The 22,956-nt window shown below is 43.8% G+C and overlaps 1 protein-coding gene across 1 annotated transcript in view; it reads left to right on the top strand.

The window, feature by feature from the left end:
* The first annotated feature begins 422 nt into the window (after positions 1 to 422).
* Positions 423 to 22,956, top strand: part of PRICKLE2 (prickle planar cell polarity protein 2) — a 347,377-nt gene continuing 324,843 nt past the window's right edge. Inside the window, exons 1-2 of the mRNA XM_027863866.1 lie at positions 423 to 498; positions 1,470 to 1,555. Of these exons, the coding sequence (XP_027719667.1) occupies positions 457 to 498; positions 1,470 to 1,555 (128 nt within the window). The 5' untranslated portion in view covers positions 423 to 456. The remainder of the gene's footprint in view (positions 499 to 1,469; positions 1,556 to 22,956) is intronic.

Here is a 22,956-nt window from a genome sequence, read left to right as displayed (position 1 = left end):
GAAAGTGACAGAGGGCGGGGAGCAGTCTTGAGCCAGAGCTGGGGAAGCCCAGGGAAAGGAGGGAGCCCGGCGGGCGGGGGGATGCCGGGAGAGGGAGGGACCTGGGAGAGCGAGCGAGGGGAGAGGGAGGGCAGGCAGGCAGGCGGGCAGGAAGGAGGGAGGGAGTGAGCAGGAGAGAGAGCGAGAGAGCCGGAGAGCCAGGCGAGCCGGGCAGAGCTGAGCTGAGAGCGGTGGAGCGCGAGCGAGACGGCGACCTGAGAGCAGGAGCTCGGAGCGGAGAGGATCGAGCGCAGCGCGGTGCGGCGCGACGCGGCGCGGCGCGGCGCGGCGGCTCGGGCTTCCTCCTCTGGACCCAGGCAGGCAGGAGTTGGGCTCGTCCTGCCCCGGGGACCGAGCGGCAGCAGCAGCGGCGGCGGCCCCGAGGGAGGCTTGGCCGCGGAAGGAAGGCGCCCTGCCATGTTCAGCCGGAGCTCCCGGAAAAGGCTTTCCAGCAGATCCGTGAGTAGCTGCCGGCCACCACCCGCCCCCTCGGTCCCGGCCCGGCCGGGCTCGGACCCAGAGCCAGGCCCTCCCTTTCCCCCCCCTCCTCCCGATCTAACACCTGTGCCCCCAGGTGAGAGCCCCATGGTGCCGGGGTGGGGGGCGCAGAGGGCATGAACCCTTCCCTGCGCCCTAGGGGTTAAAAATACCTCCACCCCACCCCACCCCCCCGTAGCCCATCCTAGGGCGGAGCTGCCAGGTTCAGGTCTCCGAGTGACCAGTGCCCTGGGGAGATGTGGGCACCACTGCCTCCTCCCCCGCGGCTGGGGCTCTGACCCCTTGGCAGAGGCTGCCCCAGATGTCCCTATCCTTGGAGGGAATCCCGAACAACCCAACCAGAGCAGTATCCAACCACCTCCCCTTGGTTTCTTTAGTAAGCAGCATGAAGAGATTAACTGGTCCAGGGATTTGGTGAGAGGGGACCCCTATTGGAATCTGTCTCTCCACCCCACTCCCCACCCCCCACCTCGGCTAGAGTGGCCAAGGCGGTGGTGGGGAATCCCTTCTCCTAGATTCTGCAAGGCGAGGCAAAGGTCTTGCTTTTGTTTCTCAGAAACGCTTGTCTAAGGTGTACAGGGAGACAAAGCTGCAGGGTTGGCCCTTTATTAGCCTGCTTGCTCCGAAAGCCGCCCCACCACCCCAGGTGGTGGCCCTGTCTTTTACCAGGAAGGAAGGCTCCCTCTAAGCGGGCACACCCCAAGTTATTTCTTGAAGGAACTCTCCATCCATTTGCCATGGCATCCCCGAGGGGATCAAAGAGTTTGGTTTTCTCCAGACCCCAATCAACCAATCCACAAGCATTTATTAAGTACCTACTATGTACCGTGCACTGACACGGCTCCATCTTGTCCAGTCATCAGTGATGTGAAATGTTTGAAGTCAGGCTGCCTGTTTCCATATGTCTGATTTTTGGTTTGTTTGTTTTGAAGTTGTCTGGACTGGGTGAGCCTGAAAGAGGACAGCCTTGCAATGCCTGCGGTGACCAGTGCCCTGGGTTTGCTCTGCATAAATGGAGGTAGGAAGCAGTTGAATCTTATTTCCCACCAGGGAAAACTGACACCCTGAAAAAAAAAAAAATCACACCCTTGAGTTACATGGAAAGAATGTAAAGGCTGTTACTTTAAAAGTGGAAATACATCTGTTACAAATATCAAAGGTGGCTAGACACAAGAGGATACCTTGGAGCCTCACTCAGGCAGAATTTACCTTGCTTGATGCAAAAGCTTCCTTGCTGGTCTCTTCCTCGCTGTGTGTTTTGGCCCCTACTACACGCCTTTCCTTCCTTACAGAATTTCGTTTTGCAGCCTGGTTTGTCTTTCCAAAGTGCCTCGGTGCAGAATGTCTGCTCTCCGCTGGAATAGCTGAGAGTTTTCCTATTGTGTTTTTCATTTCAGCCTCTGACGGGTTTTGTTCTGACCACAAATCCACCACCGACTGTTGTGTAAAGGATCTTCAGTAGCCATATGTTTCTTATTAGTGTTCCTTTAACGCTGACTTTCACAGGGAGGCCAGGCCTGGAGCTATGTTGCTGTGCCGTGGGGCCGAGTGAGCCTCTCTCCTGTCCTGTCAGAGCCCAGAGCATCTGGAGAGAGAGACATTCACAGCAGTTGTGGGAAGTTTGGGGGGGGGGGATCGACAAACTTTCAACTCTGACTTCTATCATCTAAACTGAAAAGCAAGTTCTCCCTTGAGTCTTTCCTGATGAAATGAATGAGCAAATCAACTGGCATTTCCTCCAAAGTTGGGACCATTTCCCCCATCTCCCCATCTCTTTCTTCCTCCACTCCCCAGTAGTCTTTATTTAAGGGACTCTGCTTTCCAATACTTATCTTTGGAAAAGTGCTGTTCTGGTCCTTAGTGTTTCCTTCCAGTTGTGTGTGTGTGTGTGTGTGTGTGTGTGTGTGTATGTGTGTGTGTTTCCCCTCATGTCATCTCATTTAGGTTCCCAGCTGATGTGTGTACTGTGGACACATTTATATGGTAACTCCTGACTGTCTCAGAAACTAAGTGCTTTTGTTCCTGGTTCAGATGAGTCTGGCAGCTCCCTTGTCTTTGTTTCGTGGTACTGAGCATAACCTAAACAGCTCTGGAGCACTTAACTTCTGTATCTGAGAAACAAGAGTAGGAGACCTTATAAATATGTAATTGATAGGCATAGCCATCCATCAATGCTGGACAGGAATTAGCGAGACCCATCATAAATAGCTGCATACTGGGCTGGCTTTGTGTCCCTGACACAAAAGCAGACCCATGCTAATAAGGTGGGGAGCCCCTATTTGGGAAATAAAAATAAAAGCTCTAGCCAGTTGTGTTTTTCACATCCCATAAAAGACAACTTCTGATGCCTTGGTTGCCCCCTCCCCTTGACCTTTCCCTTTAAGGAAGGGTGGGGGGGGGGGGAAGTAGTCAGATTCATTTCTCTTTACCTTAGCAGTTAAGCTTCATATCTTCCTCATGGATTGTTTTTTGAGGGTGGGGGAGAATAGCTCAAAAAAAAAAACCCAAGTTACTAGACATGAGGTGCTTAGAGATCCAGTCTGATTTTGGTCTCTTTTAACTCAGCTGTTAAGATAAGCCATTTTAAACCAGGCAATACTTTTGAATGGGGGAAGATGTGTTTCACTTTCAGTCCACACTGTTGAATGCTCACCTTTCAAATGAAGCCATTCTCTCAACGAAGTATGTTTTCAGTGGGATGGAAACTCTTCCTACCTGTGACTTCCCCTACCCCCTCTCCCCCAAGCTTAGTTTGAGACCAGATGAAACAGCTGTACTCATGGCTTTTTTACTTCTGTCTATAAAGGAGATCCACCTCCAACTGCATGTGGGAATGCTTTTGTGGGATATTTTGAGGATTAAGGGACAAAAGTTGCCCCCATAGGATCAGAGGAATCATAAGATCAGGGCCCCCTGGCAGAGACCTCAGCGACCATCAAGCCTTCTTTCTGGCCTTTCACCTAGGGTTAAAAATAATTGCCTAATCATGTCAATCTTCCCAGGCTGCTTCCAGACAGATGTGTGTGAGAGAGACACACTTGTGCCAGTACCAGGGGCAAAAGTATGGCCCCACACATAGGCACAGCATGCCTATTCAATATGACTTGAGTGGAGGGAGGGCTGGGTAGGAAAACTCTTGTATCTCTAATTATCTCTTCCTCAGTACAATCCCTTCTTAAGGTGAAGGCGCTGAAGGGCTTGGACAAACTGGAGATATTTTTCTGGGAGGTGATACAATAAGCCACTTTCTGCCACTAATATTTCAGTAATACTACTATAATAATTATGCATCCTAATTTATTAAGAATTGGTTTACCAGAACAGCTGGCAGAGAAGAGGGAATGGGACACAGGACTGAAAAGTTTTGGTGAGGGCATGGAGGGGGAAGTTGAAAGGAAAAGTCTGAAGCAGAGGTGTCAAACCCTTGCATTCTGGCCCCCAACAGTCTTGAGTGTTGCCTGACCTTGATTAAAATATATTTGGGAAATAGTTAACAAAATTAATAAAAAATACAATAAAGCATAGATGACATTACATTTTTAAAAATCAAGTCAATGTGAGCCTGTAGAGATCCTTAGGTATGGATCAACGGCCCCTATTTCTATTTGAATTTGACACTACTGATCATAAAGCTCCACTGGGGAGGGCAAGGGAGGATGGGGAGCCACAGCCAGGAGGAGTATTGGAGTATTGGGTAGCTAAGGACGTTGGGGCAGCAGGGTGACGAAGCAGATGGAGTACCAGGCCTGGAGGCAGGAAGACCTAAGTTCAAATCTGGACTCAGACACTTAACCTCTGACTGCCTCCGTTTTTCCTCCTCTGTAAAATGGGGATGGTAATAGCACTTACCTCCCACGAGATAATACTTGTTAAATGCTTAGCACAAAGACTGACATGTGGTAAGTGCTGTATAAATGTTCTATTGTGATGATGATGATGATGATGATGATGATGATGATGATGATGATGATGATTTGACATTGAAAGTGAACTCCATCTACATCACCATTTTATCTCAAACCTACTTTGAAAAGCGATACCTTCAGACACTTACTAGCCATATAACCCTGGGCAAATCACTTAACCTCTGTTTACCTCAGTTTCCTCATCTGCAAAATGGGCATAATAATAACACCCACCTTTAGGGTTGTTGTGAGGATCAAATAAGATGATAATTGTAAAGCACTTAGAACAGTGCCTGGAACATAGTAAGCACTATGTAAACATCAGCATAGAATACAATAGCATAGTGTTGTCTGTTGGCAATTTTGGGATACCAGGTGGAGAATTAGGGTTGAGGGACAAGATAGGTTGGATTCCAAATGGCCTTTTTGCTCTGTGCTGTCAGAGACAGAGAGCTGTCCAGCCATCACCATAGAGAACATCTGGGCATCCCATCTTGTTCCTTCTGTGTTCCAGCCAGTATTATCCAGAGCCAAAGCGGCTGCCCCATCTCTACATATGTAGGCTTTTCTATAAGATCTGTGTTTATCTGACAAAGGTCCCTTTTTATCTATTTAACAGGAGTCCCACTGTGAGATTTCCCTACAGCATTAAACAGACAGCAAGGGAATTTTCATGAAGGTAGATTAAGGCATCTTTGTGGATTACATCCAGGATGAAATCATTTATAATTAAGTATGCACTTAATGTACCTTGGTGTAGAAGCAGCCTCAGTCACAAGCGCTGGCTAATTTGTCTGCTTGTCTAAATCTGGCTTAAGAGACATGCTACCATACTTGCTGTGAAGGTGTCCAGGGATTTTGGTGAGCAGCTTTCCATAGCATTCAAGAGAAGATCCCTCACAGGAGAGATACCTCAGCCTCTGGGCATCAGAGAGAAGAAGCTATATTTAAATGAAGGCATATGTGCTATATTTTAAGTAGTGTGGATCAAACCAAAGGGGAAACTCATGTATTCAAAAGAGTAGACAAGATCAGTGAATCCCCAGGTCTTTTGGGGATTCAACCTTTAATGTTGCCATTTTGCTGATGAGTGCACATTTTACTTAGGTCTTAAAAGCTGAGATTTGAGAACATTTCACCATTTTTTTTTTAATCATGAAAAGCTGAAGGAACGCAATTGCTGCTGGCAGCTTCATAGGGAAGTCATAATTATGCAGGGATGTTTATTTGCCCCTTAATTGCATTTGCAGGCAGGGGAGTTGGGCTGCGTTTCAGTCGTGCCCAAGCTCTGGTTTTTTTTTTTTCTCTTTTTTTCTCTGGGTCAGCCAAGATTGCTACAATGTTGACTGACTCAAAAAGCATCTTTCCTGAGTCTCCCTAGCAATTGTCTGGATTGATGGCTGAGATTGTAAACTGGGCAAGGCTGTCTCCATTTCCTTGAGTCGATTGCAGCTTGGCTAAGAAATGGGTTCCCACCGATTAGTTTGATTTGGGAATGAAGTCGCTCATTGTCAGGCAGCCAATGTGCCCGGGAGAAGGAAAAACAGGGAGATGTGTAGACTGGAGAAAGTGGGAACTGATTTATACCAGGGATCCCAGAGTTTCTAGAAAGCTGTTTAGTAGCAAAGAAAGTTTCTGGGGTTTGTTCAACTCAAGCTAATTTTTATACTGGTAAAACAGACAGGCCAACTAATTTTCTTCCTCCCTTCTGTGTCCCATCTCATTCTGCCTCCAGTTCTCTTAAATGTATAACTTTTTTATTTAAATGTATAACTCTGCTTGAAATGAGACTTTGGAAAGCTTGACTTTTATGGCATATCTGCGTCTATATATACACATATATATCTGTATATATACACACACATATCTATATCTATATCTATACACATGTGTGTATGTGTGTGTGTGTGTGTGTATGTATAAGTTGGGCTGCTTAGAGTGGACTTTCCCCATCTATAAAATGGCGAGCAGATAGACTAGGCGGTCTCTGAGTTCCTTGTGTGGAAGAGGAAGGATTTGAACTCAGGTCTACCTGTCTTCAAGGCCTCCACCATGCACTCACAATAATAATCTGTGAGCTTCGCAATTTATCAGGCTTCTCAGTAGGATTGCTCTTGACAGACATCCTGGTCAGCCCCTGTTAAAAATGAGATCTGGTTTGAAGGTACAGTCTATAAAATTGCTACCATGAACTTTCTAATAAATGAGAATCATAAAAAGAATGAGAGGGAATGTGATGAATTTGCTTGAAATTCCTTAAAAGATCTACCAGGGCTGGCCCATCCCTCACTGCTTTGCATCTGTCTGAAAGAGAAAGGTACTGAGATTAGTCACAGGAGAATCTCATGGAGGCTTGAAGCTTAGAGATCATCTCTATAGTCTAAACTCTTCATTTTTTCCAGGAGGAATCGTAGCCTCAGAAGGTGAATGACTCACCCAAGATTATACAACAAAAGCTCCCATGTGTAGAGATGAGCAGGTTTGGCAAAGTACTTTTTGACCACCATCCCTCTTGATCATCCTTACAGATAGGTTTAACATCTCTCATTATCTCATTTTACCAATGAGGCAACTGAGGGTTTAGAGGTGAGCTGTTTTGCCCAGAACCACATAGGTAGTGACAGGGTCAAGTCTTAAAGCCAGGTCTCTTCCTAATCCAAGCCCAGCCCCTCTTCTACCCCATTATGCAATATATGTAAGATCAGTCCCCAGTGCAAATGTTACAAAGTTTTGGGAAGAGTGAAAAATATTTTACTGAGTAACAAAGATTGGTTTTCTCTCCCTTATACCGTCACCATCAAAAAAAGAAAACCCTTGTAACACTTATGCATAATAGAAAGCATGCTTCATCATGGATCCTTGGTCACTGCTTTGATCAGAAGAGTAAAAAATCTTAATTAGCTATAATCCATTTGCCAGAGGCCCTCAGATAGCTGAAAAAGAGAAAAATCACTAGGAAATATGCTACAACAGAAATTGATTCAGGAAAAGCAACTTTTATTCTATGTGCTATTCATTCTATAATGGTCTAAACTCCTCAGATATAATACATTGAACAAGTATTAATTATCTACTGTATACAGAGCATGATGGTAGGTGCTATTTGAGGCTTAAGGTAAGACACTGCTTTTCTTGTTAAGGATCTTATAGACTAGGAGGAGGAGAAGTCAGTAGTACTGTCCAATACGAGGTTATGGAATAAGTGCATCAGAGTGTTAGAAAACTGTTATGTAAGGTCGAAGGGGGGATGTTGATACCAGCCAAGAGAGGGTGAGGGAGGCATTCAGAAAAACCTCCCTGAAGAGAGAATATAAATAAAGAGAGAGAGAGACAGAGAGACAAAGACAGAGACAGACAGACAGAGAGAGACAGAGAGGCAGAGAGAGAGAAGGGAAGGCAGGGTGGGGTGTGGATCATTAGATCATAGACAGAAACCTGGACGAGACCTTAGAGGTCATCAGGTCCGACTTCCTTATTTCACAGATGAGGAAAATTGCCCAGGATCATACATTTGAATCTCCCCAACTCCCAGGACGATGTTCTATTTACTATACCCAGCTGCTTCATGGCGGTTGGTTGGATGAGTCCTTTTTCCGCAGTGTTGGATTCTTGTGACCCCCATTTGGGATTTTCTTGGGAAAGATACTGGAATGGTTTTGCCATATCTTTTTTCAGTTCATTTTACAAATGGGGAAACTGAGACAAACAGGGTTAAGTGACTTGCCCAGGGGCACACAGCTAATTGTGTCTGATTTGCATGGATTTGAACTCACAACAATGAGTTTTCATGATTCCAAGCCCAGTGCTCTATCCATTGCACCACTTAGCTGCCCAGTCTCATGGTGGGAGAGAATAATGTGAGTAAAAACACAAAGGTGGGCCAGAAACCATGTTTGCTTTGACTGGAGCATAAACTGAAGTAATATGAGAAAAGGCTAGAAAGGTGGGGATACTATCAGATTGCAGAGGGCTTTGAATGCCAGACACAAGTCTGTATTTGACTCAGTAGGCAACAGGGAGCCATTGTAGAATTTTGAGCAGGGGAATAACGTCATTAGTTTTTATGCAAAAGAAAAATTAATCTTGCAACTGGCTGGATTGAAAGAGGGAGAGTGTAGGAGTGAGAAGGAATATCAGAGGAGTTCAGGAAGATTATAATGAGGGTTTGAACTCTGATCATGCCAAAGAAAATGGAGAGAAAGAAGGGACAGATGTAAGTGATGGTGCAGAGGTGAGACACATAGAATTCAAGTATCCCAGGAGAATGTAAAATTATTGAGTGGGACTGTGAAGTTGTTTTCTTTTCCTTCCTTCCTTCCTTCTCTTTCCCCCTCCTTCCCTCTTTCTTTCTTTCTTCCTTTCTCTCTCTTTCTCTCTCCTTCCCTCCCTTTCTCTTTCTCTTTCTTCCTTCCTTCTTCTTTCTTTCTTCCCTTCTTCCTTCCTTCCCTCCTCCCTCCCTCGCTCCCCTTCCTCTCTCTTCCTTCCTTCCTTCCTCTCTCTCCCCCTCCTTCCCTCCTTTCTTTCTTTTTCTTTTTTTCTCTCTCTCTTCTTCTCCTTCCTCTTTCTTTCTTTCTTTCTTTCTTTCTTTCTTTCTTTCTTTCTTTCTTTCTTTCTTTCTTTCTTTCTTTCTTTCTTTCTTTTTTTCTCTAGTTCTGTCACTTGCTAACCGTATGACCTTTGGCAAAGATAACAACCTCTTTCAGTCTCAGGTTTGACACTACAGAATAAGTGGGGGATGTGTGGACTAGAAGATGACCTCTCAGGTCCCTTCCAACCCTTAATCTATGATATAATCCTATACCATATACCATCTATAATTCGGGCCATTGTGAATTCCTGTGCAAAATCAGGACCTAGAGACGTTTCAAGATCCTCGGTCATCAGATAAGCACTTTAAAAAATTCTCCCTGGGTACTCTAGTTAAAATAGAATTTCTGAGCACCTCTCAGATACTGCCTTTTGAAGGAAGCTCTTCCTGATCTACCCCATTCTACAAATATAGGATTTGTATGTTCCTGCTTGTATGTGTGTTATTCCCCAACTGTAGACAGGATATAAACTTCCTGAGGTCAGGAACTGTTTTCTTTCTCCTTTTTGCATCCTCAGAACCTAGCGCAGTGCCAGGCTCTTAATAATCTCTGCAGAATTTAACTGAACTTTGGAGATCACATTCAACCCCTTCATTTCACAGGAAAGGAAACTGAGGCCCAGTGAGAAGAAGCAACTTGCCCATGAGCTAGCAAAAACAGTGGCACAACCAGGACTGGGGTTATAGTTCTCTGGACCCTCAGTGACAAGCTCTTTTATTATACCAATTATTAAGGCTAGAGAATGTATTCATCTATTTTTAGAAACATTTGCCATGAGGGTTGGAGACATAAAGGTTTTCTGGTTATCTCTGAGTTTACTGGAGATTTCCCTTTTCTTGAAGATCCCATCCCTGAGGACTATGGTTAATTAAGATGTTAAGATGGGGGTGCAGGCGACCTGGAATGAGGTTGTCAAAGGGAGAGGGGAATGACCTCCCTAGTTGACCTGGAAGAAGGGAAGTTAACAGTGCACTCGGCAATGCCCAGCCCCGCTCACAGAAGGTCCTTATGCAATTTTAAGACAGGAAGGTACCATTTAGTGTGTGGCTCCAGCACTCTTGGCCCTCCTGGTCCCAAAACAAGCACATTCTTCCCCAACTGCAGCAAAGAGCCCATTCTTTTCCTGACAACTGGGGTTTGTGTTGTGCCCAGGGCGAGCTGTGAATAAAATGTAAAAAACGACCTTGATGCTAGTGGGTTGGGGGTTGAGAGTGGGGGGAGGTGAGGGGTCTTAAAAACGAAAATCATATAAAAAACCAGTTGGGGCAGGGTTCTGTGTGTTACTGTATGAAAGGTGGGTATTGTGCAAGGAAGCAAACTCAAGGACAATGACATTTCCAATTCCATAGGCAGCTTCTGGATGTTTTCTAATCAGATCTGAGTTACATTAAAAGGTGCAGTCATTCAGCTTGTTAACAGGCATTGGCATTAAACAAAGCCGTCAGGGGAGTTGGGGGAATAAATAGCCATTAGGAGAGTCTTTTGCCTGAGGTTTCCAAAAGGAAAAGGACCACAAAGCTGGTGGTCTCAGGGAGTGAGTTTCCATCTAATTCTTAAGGCATTTTGGGTCTGATTTCATAAACTTTCAAATTGAGAGAGGTACACCAGGAAAGAAAAAGTGAGCAGGATTTTTGGCCCGAATACTTAGGGCTCATGCCTTGGCATTTCCAGCCGTGGCAACATGATGTGATCTTTGTTGTCATGTGGAAGATGGATGGGAGCCCATGTGGATATTTAAAGATGCCTAATGAGGATGTTACTGGGGTTCTTACGTATGGTAAACTACTTAGTGATGCAGAGACTGTTTTCACAACTCTTAGGAACAGGCCTCATTACGATGGCATACGATCCAGTGTGGACCAACAGAGGTAGAAAATTGAGGAATTAGGCCTTGGGGGGGTGCTTATTAAATTAATGCCAGTATTTTCTTTTTTGATTGGAAACTAGGAGGAAATTACTTTGAAGATATCAAAACAAACTCAAAGTCAGACATAATTGGCATAATTTCAGAATTTCAGAATTGGAAAGGACCTCAGTGGCCATCTAAGTTTAGGGACTCTTAACATGGGGTCCATGGACAGGAGTCCATGAACAGATATCTGAGGATCCATGAACATGGAGGGGAAAATTTATATCTTTAATTTTACTAATCTCTAGTTGAAATCTAGTATTTTCTTCAATTAAAAAAAAAAACACCATTCTGAGGGCCCCGTCGGCTTCACCTTACTGCCAAGGAGATCTAGGACACAAAAAGGGCTAAGAATCCCAGAGCAAAATTTGTGTGGGGGTTGACTTGGTCAGGGCCTCTAAGGAAGGGGAGCCCATCAAACTATCAGGTGGTCCATTCCAATTTGGGACAGTTTTGTTGGGAAGGATTTCCTGACCCCGAGCCTAAACTGGTGTCTTTGAACCTTGTACTCATTCCTTCTGGTTCTCTCCTCCAGAGCCAAATGGAATGAGTCTAATCCCTTTACCACATGGCAGTACCCCAGATCCCTGAAGACACATCTCTCAGGCGCCTCTGACTCTTCCCCAGTTTCTTCAGCCAATGCTCCTAGAATTCTTTGATTCTTTCCCATCAGTTATAAACTTCAGCACTCGGTACATAGTCAACACTGGAGAAATGCTACCTGATAGATAGCAGGTTCTCAAGTGATGCCTGGAATTCTATCAGTGAGTCCACAAGCACAAGCCAGGCACAATGAAAAGAGCTGATATACAAAGGCAAAAATGAAACATTCCCTGCTTACAGTGTATTTATATGTGTGTATGCACATATAGACAGTTAGTTGGTACATTGGATAGACAGAATGCTGGACTTGTAGTCAGGAAGACCTGCATTCAAATTCCACCTTAGACAATTATCAGCTGTGTGACCCTGGGCAAGTCACTTAACCTCTGTTTGCCTCAGTTTCCTCATTTGTAAAAAGGCGAAAATAATTATACTTACCTCCCAGGGTTGTTGTGAGGATGAAATATTTGTAAAGTGCTTTGCACACCTTAAAGCTTTATATAAGTGCTAACTGTTGTGTATACACACAAACATTTTATAGATATAGTGTGTGTATGTGTGCATATGTGTATCAAAAATAGATTCAAAATAAATATTATTTTGTGCCAAATTATACATTCAAGTATGTCTATATGTACCTTTCTGTCTACATGTACACTCTATGTCTATATATATACACACTTATGTGTGAACATATATATATATATACATATATGTATGTGTACAGTGTGTATATGATTATCGGAAGGGGTTTGCTCCATACTATACAAGGGAGCAGCTAGGTGGCGCCATAGCACATAGAGTTCCAGGCTTGGAGTCAGGAAGACCTGAGTTCAAATGTGGTCTTGGACATTTCCTAGCTGTGTGACCCTGGTCTGGTCACTTAACCTTTGTTTGCCTTAGTTTCCTCATCTGTAAAATGGAGATAATAATAGCACTCATCTCCCAGGGTCGATGTGAGGTTTAAATGACATAATAATTGTAAATCATTTAGCACAATGCCTGGAATATAATAAGCACCATGTAAATGTTGGGTATCATTGTTATTATTATCTTAACGCTTTTATGAAGTAAAAATTTTAAGAAGATGAATAAGCAAAACTTCTTTTTTATTCTTAGTCTGGAAATACTTGAAGTCATGTAAGAGTTATATTAAGTCTGTGTAGTTGAGTTATGAGAATCCTACAAATTTGTGGACTTTACATTGGCCAGGGTGAGGGTGCTTTTTAAAATTTATTTATTTATCCACACCATTTATTTATTTTTAATTAAAAAGCTCTGGCCACTTTGCCATTTCTAAGCAGGATTATTTCTAAGCACTTATTTCTAAGTGGATTATTTGCACAACCACAAGAATGTGGAACGCATTACATTTCAGGGAACATTTGCAAAGAGCATGCTTGTGACTTGGTTGTTCCAGGAACAGTCAAATGTCTGGATTTGTTATCTCAAAGGGGCTAGAAAAGGGAGACAGGATATAAGCTCCTGGTGCAAACGGTTCAGTGGTGGAATTTGCTGCCACCCTTGGGTCAATTAAGCTGTCTGAATCTGTTGACCCCTGGGTCACTGGTAAGGCCCATCTATCTTCTTTCGACATTTTTGGGGTATGGAATGGTGACTAGCCTAGAAGTTGAGGACTGGCTTTGTGTAGTAAGCCATTCATTATTAAAATGTTTGACTCTTGGGCCTTTTATTGGTGTTTTAGCTGATCCTGGGTCATGTAATTCATTTATTTAAAAAAAAATGAAAATAAAAGGAAATTCAGAAATAATCCTTGAGATTAATTCCACAAAAAAATTCTCTTATTCAATCTCTGCTTCCCATATTGTCCAGTTGAATAGAGATGGAAGGGAGCTCAGAGGCCAATTAGTTCCAACCTATAACTGAACAAGAGTCTCTTCTGTGTCTTCCTTCGGAGATGGACAGCCAGCCTTTGCTTGACCTTCAGAGAAGGGAAACCTACTGCCCCCTAAGGTAGCCAGTTCTATTTTGATTGCTCTAATTGGGAGGAAGTTTCCCTGACATGAACCTAAATTTTACTCTTTGGAACGTCTATCCGTGGCTCCTTTTGCTGCCCCCTGGGACCACGCAGAGCAAGGCTAATTTGTCTCCCATGTGATAGCCCTTCAAATATTTCAAGACAGCTCCCTTTCAATCAATCTTTGTACGCTTTGAATGTAAGGCCTGTAATGTAATGTAAGAGTGAGGCTGCCCCTCGCTCTTGATAGCCTGGCTTGTCAACGCCCTTCCCAAAACAAGGCTCCCAGAATGTGAGAAGTCAGCCACTATCCGGCCAGAGCAGAGTGCAGTGAGTAGGATTACCACCTCCTTCAAACTGGACAGCATGCAAGTGTAAATATAAATATGCATATTTCTCTACATCTATAAATGCATACACACATATGTATATGTATTATATATATGCAATATATATTTGTGGTGCAAACTTGTATGTGGAATTTTCAGTATGGAAACTCCTCCCTAAATGTAGATTGGCAATCTAAGGGTAATTTATGATCTTAGAGGGTAGCCTGGGATGCTAAAAGATTAGGTGACATGCCTTTAATGTTCACGCAGCTAATATTTGTCAAAGGGAGGGTGTGAATCCTGGGTTTTCTGACTCAAAGGCTGGCCCTGTGCCCATTATACCACTCTGCCTCATGTATGTAAGCATGCACCCATGTGGTCTATAGGCACGCACATGCACATGCTGCAATCATATAGATACACACATGTACATGTGTATAAGCATGTCCAGACACACAGTAACATGTATTGTGCATTCATGCATATACCTATGTGTTACACATATGTATATACCTGTATACATATGTACAGATATACACAAACACACTAATAATCATAGCTAGCATTTATATAGCATTTTAAGGTTTACAGATATTATCTCCTGTTATTTTTACAACAACCTTGGGAAGTAGGTGTTATTATTATCCCCATTTTACCAATGAGGAAACTGAAGCAAACAGCAGTTGAATGACTTGTCCAGAGTCACTTGGCTAGGATGTGTTTGAGCCTGGATTCAAAGTCAGGTCTTTTTGACCACAAGTCCAGTGTGCTATCCACTGAGCCATCTAATTACCTAAAATATGGATCACCATAAATGCCTGAAAGCATAGTGTTAAAGTTTTGCTATTCCATGTCCTTTACTTCTTGTCAGTTCTGCTCTGGAAAGATCTCTCACCACCATGTGTCTTTTAAAATCAATCAGCACAATTTTTTAAAAGGTTACCATATGCAAAGTCCTATGCTGAGCACCATGGAGGATATAAATTAACACAAGCCATGATCCTAGTTCTCCAAGAATTTATAATCTAGTGGGGAGGGATAGAGCTGGGATTTCATTGACATAGGGAACTCCCACATAAGGAACTCCCTCCACCAATGAAGGTTGGCACCTACCCTGCAAATGTAAGTGTTGACTCTCCCAACATTTTCCTGGTTTTGAGGTCTGTTCTCTACCCACTGGACCACACTGCCTCTCATATTTAGGGAGGCAAGACATATAGTCTAGTGTACTGAAGTATGCCTTTCCCATGTTCTTCCAAAAATCCTCTGCAAGGTGTCTACCTAATATGCTGGGAGCCTTCGTTGAGGTCCCTTATTGTTTTATGGGTACCAGTATCAAAAAGGTTGTCTATTGGTTATTCCAGATCATTGCAGCCTGCTGCATCCAATTTAGACACACCTTGTTTCTTTCTCCTGTCTTTTGGGTGAACTATAATTTTGAATGTTTGGAGACCATGGTCTCCAATGCTTCTTGGACATATATCATCAACAAAAACAAATAGTGGTGTTAAAAAGACACATTTTTTTTTGTTTATGGGCGATCTCGGGGCCATTGAAAGTAAAATTCTAAATGTAACCCAGCCTTGCCTCTTCTTCCCAGTCAATTCTGGCTCTTTTCATTGACCATCAGCAATATCTGGTCAAGAAGGCCGGCTCTATGGGCCAACCATTCAATTGCTTATCAGGATCTAGGTAATAATCAGTCTTTTTCCTTTGATTTCCCTGTTTAGATTGCTAGACCTTTGAGTTGCAACAATTCCAAAGGTGGTAAATAGTTAACTAAGAATGCATAACAACACCATGAGAGATAATTAGAGAAGTAGAGCAAGAAGGGCCTTAGAAAAACAACCTACAGCTAAGGGGATGACTGAATGATGGGGACTGGGGAACCAGTCCTGTTGGGTGGCAGATGAGGAAACCGAGGCCAAGACAGGTGAAGGGACTTAGCCAAGGTTGTGTAGGTAGAATTCACCAGTTTAGGTGAGGAGCTGTAAAAGGAGTGTCCACAGGGGAGTTGGCTGAGAATAGGGAGGGGGTTTCCAAGGGCCCTGTGGGAGGAGTCAACCCGACTCTGAAAAGAGATAAGGCTTCCGGAGGAGGCAGGGAGAGTAAACAGCTTGCATCCAAAAGGGAAGAGACTCATTGCTGGCTATTAGGGAATCAGCAGGATGGGAGGCCGATAACAGTGGCATGTGGGCTGTACAAACTTGTAGAATATTCTGGTCCTGGAGTTCAAAGTGGAATGTGGAATGTTGGTGTTCCAGATTGTATCTGCTCTAGCTCTCCCCCATCCAGTGTTTGTGGGCTCTCATTATTGCTGCCTTTGAACAGGGAGGGGAACTGATAAGAAATCTCCCTCCCAGGTGGGCTGTATAGACCCGAAGTGTTAGGAATGTAGGGAAGGGGGAGATCTTTGTGGCCTGGCACACGTCTCAGGTTCATGGAGGGCCTTTAGAGCTCTCTCCTTCCTATGGGAGTGAGGATGCAGTGTTTGCCAGCTGAGCAATGCAACAGGTAAGGGTTCAATATCTCTTTGGAAATAAAAATCTGGGGAAAAAATCAGTAAGTGTTTATTAAGCACCTACTATGTGCGGGCACTGTGCTAGGCATAACTTGCCAAGTCCTTTCTAGTGTAGAAGACAGAGAAGGCCGTTGTTGCCCTCTCAGCTGCGCCTGGCACATTGTAGGTGCTTGACAAATGTAGATCGATCGATGGAATAACAAAAATGTCAGTGCCAGTGAGGCTGGCTTTGTGAGCAGATCAGATAATTATAAGAAAAGCTCTTTGGGTGTTCATGGCTCGTTGGTTTGGCTGCCAAATTGTCTTCCTTCAGATTCCCACAGGTATCTGAGGATAGATTTGGTGCGGGGTTTTCAAGAGGCGGAACGAAGTCTCAAATGATTGCTTAAGTTTCCCTTTCTGCTCTAGGATTGGGGCTGGTCTCTGCTTTATACAGTATAGGTGGCTGGCCTATAGGGTGTGAATTTAGGGATACCATGTCGACCCCTTCCACATATTTGAATCAAACTATAGTCCAAGGTAAATCTCTGTGCCTCAGTTTCCTAATCTGGTAAAATGAGGATATTAGACTTGATAGCTAATGTCCTTTCCAGATTTATGTTTATGAACCTATGAACACCAAAATATACCCTTACCCCCTCGTCATTGATCCTTGCATCTCCACCCATCATTTGGTTTGTCGTTGTCTGTTAGCAACAAATACCAGTGGAGGAGGATGAGAATCACTAGGCTTTGTGGCTTTGAGCAAGTCACTTGAGCTTTAGATTCTCTCATTTATAAAATAAAAAAAATTGAGCTAAATGGTCTCTAAGGTCCTTCACGGACTTAGGAATCTGTGTTTAAGCCATTATCAGTAATTAACACTTCAGCATACAGCATTAATAACAACTTACATTCTGACAGAATTGTAAGGCTTACAAAGCTATTTCTGCTCAACAAACCCGAGACATGAACAGTACAAATCACATGCCCATTTTACGGAGGAAGACACTGAGGCTTATTAAGTAGTCTGCCCAGTGTGAGAGCTGAGGTTTGAACTCAGTGATCAGACTTGGAGTTGGGTGGGACTGTTGAAAGCATCCATTCCAACCATCCCATTTTGCAGGTAAGATAACAGAGGTCTAGAGAGTCGAGGTCATTTGGGCAAGGTCGCATAGGTAGTAAATAAAAGAAACAGGATATGAATCCAGCTTTGACTCCAAAAGGCAGGGTTCTTTCCAGGATACGATGCTATCTATGCCTCTGAATTAATTTATTTAAGCCATTGTGATATAACTGCTGAGAATAGGTTTTGTGTGTGTGTGTGTGTGTGTGTGTGTGTGTGTGACAAACATACAAAAAGAAAAAAATATGCATATGTGAATAAATTTAAAAGGCTATAAAAAGCCTTACCCAGGGTTCCCTCATTTTAAAATCCCTTGTGCAGGAGATATCTCTTGTTAAGAATTGGAGATGAGCCTTTAAATTTAAGGAACTATCTCAGAAGAAGACCTGTGCTTTGGGTCTCTGTGCAGGGAACAGTCGAATTCCAGTCCATACGGTTCCTGGGCTTTGGAAAGACTGCCCTTGAAACCAGGGCTTATCTGGAGTTATTTGAGCCTGTGGCTTGGGGCAGGGCACTTTCAGGAATTGTCGGGTCCAATTGTATCTGATCAGAATTGAGCTTATATGCGACGCTGCTGCTTTGACCACATTCTCACATCCCCCTTCCCTTTAACCGGAGAGCATCAAGGTATCTAGGGCTAGGTGGTGCAGAGGAAAGAGGGCTGGTTTTGTGATCTGAGGCCCTGGGTTCAAGTCTGGGCTTTGCCACTTATTATCTCTATGACCTCAAGGTAGGTTACTCCATAGAGGCCTCAGTATCCTCATATGCAAAATGAGTGGGGTGGGCTGGATTTGAGATCATAGGTTTAGGGTTGGAAGGGCTCTCAGAGACCATTTAGTCTCTTTTTTTTGTGAGGAACTGAGACCCAAAAAAGTATACTTACTGTATATGAGATCCTAGGCTAAATACCATATGAATATCTTAGGAGCTGTCATCCCTTCTCTTTAAGGAATTCATTATAATTGTGGAGACAGAGGACTTGCTCGGGGTCACACAGGTAGGGACAACATGATGGCCTCCCAGAGGAACGTCTGATCACATAGGCGCGTTGTCTGGGAGAGTGGGTGGTCACCTCCATCTCCACCATGGGGCCTGAGAGAAAAAGCAGGTCCTAGGAGAAGGGCTCCATGGCCCCCTGGAGATAGTAGCCCAGGGACCTTAATGGTAACGCAGGGCCTAGGGAAAGCCTGCGAGTTAAAGTAGAAGCCTATGTGCCCTCCTTTCCCCCTTAATACCACTGCCTCTCCCCACTGTTCTGCACTGGATTTTGACACCCTGTGGCAAAGCTCCACGCTCCCCATGATAGCTACAGTTTGGGACTAGGTGACTTCCAGCTCTAAATCTCCAGTCCTTATTTATTCCTCTTAATTATTTTCTTTGTGAATCTGCAAGCCAATTTCTCTCTTTAGGAATAATCTGGGACATTTCAGAAACATAAGTATTCAATACTTATTCCTCTATCTGGAAAGTACATGCACTGTAGCTGATCCCATTTAGGCCTGCTTATGCTAGGTTTAACGGGTGTAGAATGAATGAATATGATTAATCCCTTTGATAGCACATATCATTTTACTACCAGCCCACACAGAGTGAGTTTGGCCATGTTAGGCACACGGACAACTTTTCCTGACTGCTACCGTAGCAGAAGCTGGCTCCAGGGGAGGGAAACTTTATCTCCTTTGTGTGAACATAAAACTATATCTGCCTTATTAACCTTTTGATGGAAAAGCCACCATTCAAAGAATCGCATTTCTGGAAAGGGTATGATGTACATGCTTTGTCTGTTGAGGAAGGTTCTCTGAGCTGGTCTGCGGGATGGGATTGTCCTTCCAATAAGCATTCCGAGGGGCCAGGTGGCATAAGATATCCTGGCTTGGGTGCTAGCTACTTCTGTGAGCCTGGACAAGTTCATTTGTTTCCTCAATCTTTAAGATGAAAAGATTGGCTTAAATGGGCAGCTAGGTAGCCCAATAGATTGAGTATTGTATGTTGCGCAAGGAATCAAGAAGATCAGAGTTCAAATCCTGTCTCAGATACTTATTAGCTGTGTGACCCTGAGCAAGTCATTTAACCTGTGTTTGCCTTAGTTGCTTCATCTGTAAAATGGGAATAGTAATAATAATAATCTATAATAATAATCTATATAGTGCTTACTATGTGCCAGGCACTGTGCTAAGTTCTTTATAATTAATAATAATAATAATAATAATAATAATAACAACAACAATAGCTAACATTGATAGTGTTACTATATGCCAGGCACTGTGCTAAGTGCTTTGCAATTATTATGTCACTCACAACAACCCTGTGAAGTAAATGCTATTATTATCCCCGTTTTACAGATGAGGAAACTGAGACAAACAGGTAAAGTGATTTGCTCAGGTTTTTTCCAGCTGGTGAGTGTCTGAGTTTGGATCTGAACTCAGGTCTTCCCGACTCCAGGCTCAGCCCTCTATCCACTGCTCAGTCCTCAGGAGACTCAGTCTTTAGTGACTTTAGTGGTGACTTGCCTCAGATTCCTTGGTTTTAAGTGGCAGGGCTGGGATTTGAACCCTAGTCCTTTGACACCTAATCCAGATCCATTCCATTATTCTATGTGCTGTATTAGTGGAAAGAGAACTGATGTTTCAGGCCAGCTTGAGTGAGAGCAACCCAACACCTTTGAACAACATCATGCACCGGTAGAGTGCTTATAGATTAGACATCAGATTGGTTTAGAGAAGCCATTTTCAGCTCTTCCATAATCATCAATTTGTATCTAACTATTTCTCACCTGTGGCCTGACTCAGTGACTCACAATATATGTCATCTAGATGTGATACTGACTTGATGGAAATATTCTAGAATAAACAATGCCATCTTGGACACCGGAGGGAGAAGGACGCTGTCAAAATGGAGCCCTACCATAGGGGAAGCAGCTCTTTAGTATTGCCATTGGGTATGGGCTTGTGGGTGTGGCACGGTGGAAAGAAAACTGGGCAAGGAAACTAAGAGAGAGGTTCTGCTCCTGGTCTTTGCCACCAGCTAGCCATGTGACCTTGAACCTCAGTTTCCTTGCCTGTAAAATAGACTTGTTCCGGGCTTCTTAACCTGGTGCTGGTGAGCTTGTTTTAATATATATATGTATATTTACTTCTTGATACTGTGTTTCCATAGAATTGGTCTCCTTTGTAATCCTATGAATTTTATTATTTTCTGCACTTAAAAACATGATTCAGAAGAGTCCCTAGGCTGCCCCAGCTTGCCAAAGGGTACAGGACACAAAAAACGAGCCCTTGACCTATGTGATGTCCAAGGCCCCTTTCTGTGCTAACATTCTGCCATTCTAGGAAATTAAATGCGGGGTGGAAGAAGGAAAGGAAACTCATTATTTGTTTCCATTGAGTTAGCAGAAGCTCTGCAAAGATCTTGGTTATGTCTTTGAAGGAAAGCAGGGGTGTTGTTGACTGACCCTAGAGAGAAAAGAAGCTCTCAGGCGTAGGGTGTAACACATGTTCAGGCCCAGTGTGGGGGTGGGGGATTGAAGAAAGAGGGTGAAAAATAAGTGAGAGCTGGGGAACGGAGAAGAAGAAGGGGAGCTCCTGAAGTCTGCCTCCTTCCACTCCACAGGGGAATTGGACCAGCCCTCCTGGTGAGTGGAAGTGGGAAGAGTGAATCTCTTCCACCGTCTTTGCTTAGGGATCCAGGTTTTAAATAAGTGCTTGATGTTGGCCATTTGTGTAACAACATGCAGGGATTTTGTAATGATCAGGCCTTAGAAATAATTACAGAACACATTAAAATATCACTAATTAGGGGAGAGATTTCCAGCTGAGCCACGGGCACACCCAAAGGGGGACAACACCCTAGTGTGGTTATATCCTGGGTTAGTGAATCCTCCTTTCTATCATCACAGGATAATAGATTTAAGGACACCTGAGATCATCTAGTTCAGGGATGCTTCATCTTTTTTGTGTGTCCTGGAGCCCTTTGGCCATCTGGGGAAATTTATAGGCTCCTTCTCAGAAGAAAATAGGCAGCCAGGCGGCACCACAGTGCATGGAGCACTGGGCTTGGAGTCAGGAAGACTCATCTTCATGTGTTCAAATCTGGCCTCAACCACTCACTAGCTGTGTGATCCTGGGCAAGTCACTTATCTCTGTTTGTCTCAGTTTCCTCATCTGTAAAATGAGCTGCAGAAGGAAATGGCAAACCACTCCAATATCTTTGCTAAGAAAACCCCAAATATGGGGTCGTGAAGAGTCAGACATGACTGAAATAACTGAACAACCAACAGTAGAAAAGCTTAACTAATTGAAGGAAATGCTAAATTTCAGGTAGAGATTAGTGGAAGTGTAGATGTAATTTTGTTCCCACCCGTTGAAATCCATCAGTTGATCCCCCCCACAACATTAAGAACTCCTGATTTAGACCGAATCCTTCATCCTACAGGAGAGATAACTGAGTCTCAGAGAGGTTAAGTGATTTGCCCAAAGTCACACTTCAAGGGGCAGAGCTAAAATTGGAATTCAGGTGCTTGAATGCAAAGAATACTCTTTCTACTGTGCCTTGCTTGGGTGTGATTCTCCACAATTCCTCATGATGTATATTCAGTATATTCAAACAGCTAGTCTCATCACTCCCCACTGCCAGCAAAGAGGGTGAATTTCCTATGCCTCTCCTGTCCGTGAAGGAGCCAAGAGGCTGTCTGAGATCTTAATCCTCATCTCTTAATTAAACAATGTTTCTGTGGATGACTGGACCTAAAAATGGAAAGAAGGTGTCAGAGTTATTTCTCATCTGTCTCCAAGGATTTAAAATCCTGGTGTTAACACTGCATGCATGAGGACCCACTGGGCCATCTGCAGCTACAGATGGCCTTGAACCCTGGACGTTTTATTAAGAGCCAAAATAAATAAATGAAAGGCAGTCTGAAAGCTTTAGCCATCTGAAGGATGTCGGCAGAGGGCTCCTCGTGGCCCCTGGTGTTTGTTGTTCTGGACAGGTAGTTTTAGGGTCTCCTTTCCATGACCAAGAGGAAGCAGTGGGTTATGAAAAGTCGGTGTCATGTGAAAGGATCTGGCATGCTGGCTTGTACCAATTAACAGCTGAGTGGAGAAGAAGAATCCGGTGGAAGGCTGATCAGCCAGAACACTCCTCCAACTCTGCTCTGACAACCGTCCTCTTCCTGCCATTGTCCTTGAAGGAAAAGGAGAAAGGGAAAGGAGGCTGATTGCTCTGAAAGATCTAAGGTTTTTTTGTTTTTGTTCTCAAGGAAATTGTAAACCTAGCTGAGATCGAGCATTTGGGGTTGTTTAATTTTTCTCCAATCCCACCCCCCCCCAAATTTCCTTCATTTTAAAGTCAGACTTTTCAGAGAGAAACAGCTGCCTCTCAGGGTGCTGACAGTTTTATTTGGGTAGTGAAGTGCTCCTAGTACCTTGAGGCAAGGCCAAAACGAAAAATCCACAGGAAGCCAGTCATTATTTCTCAAGAGTCCA

The sequence above is a fragment of the Vombatus ursinus genome, unplaced genomic scaffold (genome assembly GCF_900497805.2).
Source record: "Vombatus ursinus unplaced genomic scaffold, bare-nosed wombat genome assembly UNPS02014773.1, whole genome shotgun sequence".
In the NCBI taxonomy this organism is placed as follows: Eukaryota; Metazoa; Chordata; class Mammalia; order Diprotodontia; family Vombatidae; genus Vombatus; species Vombatus ursinus.
Note: the sequence above shows the minus strand (reverse complement) of the source record. Positions and strands in the feature narration are given on the sequence as shown.